General features: G+C 40.8%; 1 protein-coding gene across 1 annotated transcript; it reads right to left on the reverse strand.

The window, feature by feature from the left end:
* Window positions 1-2,279: 2,279 nt before the first annotated feature.
* Window positions 2,280-3,531, reverse strand: LOC148521569 (uncharacterized). The gene has a single exon (XM_088474997.1). It carries the CDS (start codon window positions 3,471-3,473, stop codon window positions 2,280-2,282), a length of 1,194 nt encoding a protein of 397 aa, XP_088331123.1. The 5' UTR covers window positions 3,474-3,531.
* Window positions 3,532-4,765: the final 1,234 nt, after the last annotated feature.

Raw genomic sequence — 4,765 nt, forward strand, 5'->3', positions numbered from 1 at the left:
TTGCACTTGCCGGAAAAGGTTGTGAGTAAACCAGTTCTTGAAATATGAACCAATCATTCTCTACCCTTTAAACAAATAATTACCATACTCTAATCTTACAACTGCACTATGCTCAGGTCTGTCTCTCTGACTCTCTCAATTTCCCTTCTTATACCAATGTGATTTATTTCCTCTTTCACTAATAATTCCTTCTGCCTTCTCATCTCTAGGTCTTCTAAACAGTCTGTGTTTTCCTGTCTCCATTAAATTAATCAAATGTAAAATAAATTGACAGTAATGTATTTGATCCAGTCCATAACGGTAATAAATACATTCAGCATGCAAGCACATAGCGGCTTTTTTGTGGGGGTACTCAGCACTATGCAGTGACAGTCCCGGCACTTTCTTTTTGTTTGGCCTTATAACTTATAATTATAATAACTAGTTCCTGAAACAGGAAAAAAATCATTCAAATCATTTCAGAAATGGATCAAATAAATATTTGCACTCTTATCCAGAGCATGAAAGCTGCTATATATACGAGGGTTGTTCAAAAAGTAATACCTAAATGCTCATAACTCTGAAATAATATGCAACATTTATTTGAAACTTTGTCAGTTTGTAGTTTAATATGTCTGCTAACTATATATGTAGTTTTGTTTAGGTAGTCCAAGAAATACCATGGAATCCAAGATGAAACAAAGAGCCGTCATTGAATTTCTGGAAAAAGAAGGCTGCAGTGCTACAGATATCCGCAGAAGACTGAAAAAGTGTATGGTGAGCGTACAATTGACTATAGCAATGTCAGAAGGTGGATGAAGCGTTTTCAATAGGGATAATAGTCCGTGTGCGACAAACCTCGTGGTGGCAGACCATCAACTGCAGTGACAGCACAGAACCGACACAAAGTCGTTGCCATGAATCAGAAAGACCGTCGTGTGATCATCAGAGATATCAGTGATGAACTTGAATGTAGCCATGGCACTGTAGAAACACTATATTAATTATTTGGGATATCGTAAAGTGTGTGCTAAATGGGTTCCAAAGCAATTAACCAGGGATCATAAGGCCCAGAGGGTGGAAGTGTGCAATGACCTTTTGACCAACCTTGAAGCCAACCCTGAGATGTTTTTGGAAAATGTCATTGCAGGAGATGAGACTTGGGTATTCCTTTATGACCCAGAAACAAAGGCCCAATCAAAGCAATGGAAACACCCAAGTTCACCTAGGCCAAAAAAGTTTAAATCACAGCGATCCACAACGATCCGTAAACAAAGTTATGGCCACATTCTTCTGGGATTGCCGAGGCGTTATTCTCATCGATTACTTGGAAAAAAAAACAATCAATCAACAGTGATCAATACATTATTACACTTAAGAAGCCATCTGCAAAAAAAGGTCAACAATTCCACTGTCAAATGTCATCTTACACATCAACAATGCCAGACATCACACTTTGATGGCAACATCTACGGTCATTGCCAAAATGGGGTGGGCAATAATTCGACATCCACCATACAGTCCTGATTTGGCCTCTTTTGACTTTCATCTGTTTGGCCCTCTCAAATACTGTCTCCGTGGTCAACATTTTGAAGACATAGGGGCATATTCAATTACCCGCGGGACTTCTCCCGCGAGTAATTGAGGCTCGAATGTCCCGCTGCGCGGGGCTAAGCTATTCAATAAAATAGCTTTTTCCCCGCGCCGGTAAATGAGCCCTCGCTCGCGGAAACACACTGTTTCCGCGAGAAGTGCCGAAACAGTGTGTTTTTCTGACGCGTGCGAGGCCGAGAAGGGCGGCTTCGTGCAGCTGTTATCTCGCACCTACATGAGGTGCGAGGTAAAGCCCGTCAGCGGGGAGTCGCGCACGGGGTCTCGTGGACACCCGCGCGTGGAATCCCGCTTATTGAATTACCACCAGCGCGACAATTAGCCGCGGGGTAAACCCCGCGGCTAATTGAATATGCCCCATAGAGGGAGTTAAAAATGCCATACGTTCTTGGGTAAACACCAACCACTGGAATTTTTCCAAAGTTGCTTCACAGCTTGGGTTGAGAGGTGGAGAAAATGTTTGAGGGCAGATGGTGATTTTTTTGAGTAGAGTCATTCTGTTACTAAGACTTCAAAGTATTTTACTGCAAATTTTCAAATCTGTATCTATAATAAAATTTGAGTTGTGAGCACTAGGCATTACTTTTTTAAAAACCCTTGTATATCTTGTTTCAACTTCCAACTTTAGGTGACTACCAACACCTATTTTCACAGAAAAAAGCACTGCATGCACAGTATAATGAGTGTATTCATAATTTTTCCATCTGTAGTAGTGTGGCGACATACTGACAGAAGCAGATCCCATCTTCCAGGTGTCCAGGTGGAGTCGTACAACTGAAGGGGAAATATTTCTTTGCTAAGCAACAGGCATAATCAGAAGAATAAAGGACAATGGCCTTCTCCCACATTTCTGTGGCCAATGCACCACCATGACCAAATGAGGCATAAAATGTCTCCATGCATTGGGATAAGGATACATAGACAAAGTATATATGGGCTTTGGAAGGACAACCAGCCAGAACAGCAGATTTGTTGAAGATCAGGTTTGCCTGACTTGTTTTCACAACCATTCTCTTAGTGACTCTCTTGGCCTCAGCTGTCTTCCAGTATAACATTTTGATCATTATTGTTGGTATCAGCAATGCACTTACCATTATAAAGGGCATAAATGTTGCAAAATGCAAACCATAAATTATACTTGCTATATAATTTATTATTTGTATAAAGAATAAAATTAATAATAAAATAAACAATATTACTTTGCAGATCATAAAACGTAAGCAGGAACGAGAAATTGGAATATCATTAATTAACTCCATAGCTTCCTTATAAATCCTGGAGTCATCCAAGACCGCCCTCAGGGAATCGGGCACAGGAGCAGAAGAAAAGATACCAGGCTGCCACCATTCACTGCTCTCATTGACAGCAGGCAAAGTAAGAATGGTCTTTCCATTGTATAAATATGATGGCTGATAATGGACTAACTTAGAAGGAAGCATTTGATAATTATTGCTAAGAAGCACTTGGCACAGTCTATCAAAGAACTGCTCATCTTCAGCTTCAAGGTAAGTCAAATGGCTGAAATGAAGAGGCACAGGACATGGTTTCAGCATGATGGGGACAATGGCTTTGTGTGTCAGGCAGTCCTGGAACATTGAAAGATTTGCCTCAAAGAGGCACCAACGGCTGCGTACAAAGTCTGGACTCAGCACCACCAAGGTCTTTTTGCTGCTCTGGATGCTGTCAACCATATTCTCTATTATCGTCTTCCCTGGGACAAAGTCCCTCTCGTGATAGCAGATTTTCAGACTGGGAAAAGTTTCCTCCAGCTTATGCATAAGACCAGACACCCAGATAGAGTCTCCACTACTGTAGCTGATGAAGACGTGATACTTTTCATCCTTTCCCAGTTTCGGAATGGACCGGATCATATTACAGATCATGATTACTTAATTAAGCTTTCAAATAGCTTCAATGGAAATGATTATTGCACGTTCACACTGTTTGTCTGTGATGTTGTTGTGGCTTCTGGACATAACTGTTGCTGTATAAGAAAAGTGACATAAGTCATAAATATATACCTTATATGGCAATAAAGTATGAATATAAAACAATGGTTATAGTAATAGCTGATTACATAATATGCACATAGTATTTGTTTATAAAAGGCAGAGGGCGGGATGTGCTACATATCGCATTTTGGATGCAGTACATCCCTCCATTTAATAACGCCAGTATGTACCTAGAATTGCAATTACTCTCGTTCATTCACTAGTGAAACATATTGCCAATTGGTTAACCTATATTCCTTATTAATGTTACTGAACCCCATGATGTTTTGATTTTCATTGTGTTTCTGTGATTTGCATGATCACTTTTATGTTTTTTTTGGTTTGCTCTTTATATTATTGAAAATTTTCAATAAATAAATTTGACAAAAAAAAAAAATCACGAAGGATGAATAAAGAATGGTACCAAAACATCTTCCAAGAGCAACTTCTCCCAACTGTCCAAGAACAGTGTGGTGACAAACAATGCCTTTTCCAGCATGATGGAACATCTTGCCATAAGGCAAAAGTGGTAACTAAGTGGCTCGGGGAACAAAAATATCAACATTTTTAGTCCATGGCCAGGGAACTCCCCAGACCTTAATCCCATTGAGAACTTGTGGTAAATCCTCAAGAGGTGGGTGGACAAACAAAAACGCACAAATTCTGACAAACTGCAGAGGTCTTGAAAAAGAAGGGTCAACACTGCAAATATTGACTCTTTGCATAAACTTAATGCAATTGTCAATAAAAGCTTTTGACACTTATGAAATGCTTGTAATTTTCCTTCAGTATACCATAGTAACATCTGACAAAAAGGTCTAACAACACTGAAGCAACAACCTTTGTGACAACCAATACTTGTGGCCATGGCTGTAGTTAGCAGACAGGCGGCCGGGATGCCGCGGTTCTAAATCCCGATGGGGGAAGCCCAACACGAGATTTAACATAGGAGTCAAAGGGGAGTGTTAGGTTTAGGCAGCGTAGCAGGGTTAGGTTTTTGGGGGGTTGGGGTTAGGCACTAAGTGGGGAGACTTATGTTTAGGCACTAAGGGGGAGGATTAGGGTGCGGGGTGGGGAGGGTTACCCTATAAGAAAGGAGAGTTAGGGGAAGTAGGGGGCGAGTGTAAGTAAATAGAGTGGGGCAGGGCCGGACTGGCCATCGGGCCCTTCTGGCAAATGCCAGA

Source organism: Taudactylus pleione, unplaced genomic scaffold (assembly GCF_031769625.1).
Source record: "Taudactylus pleione unplaced genomic scaffold, aTauple2 ptg000157l, whole genome shotgun sequence".
Classification (NCBI taxonomy): Eukaryota; Metazoa; Chordata; class Amphibia; order Anura; family Myobatrachidae; genus Taudactylus; species Taudactylus pleione.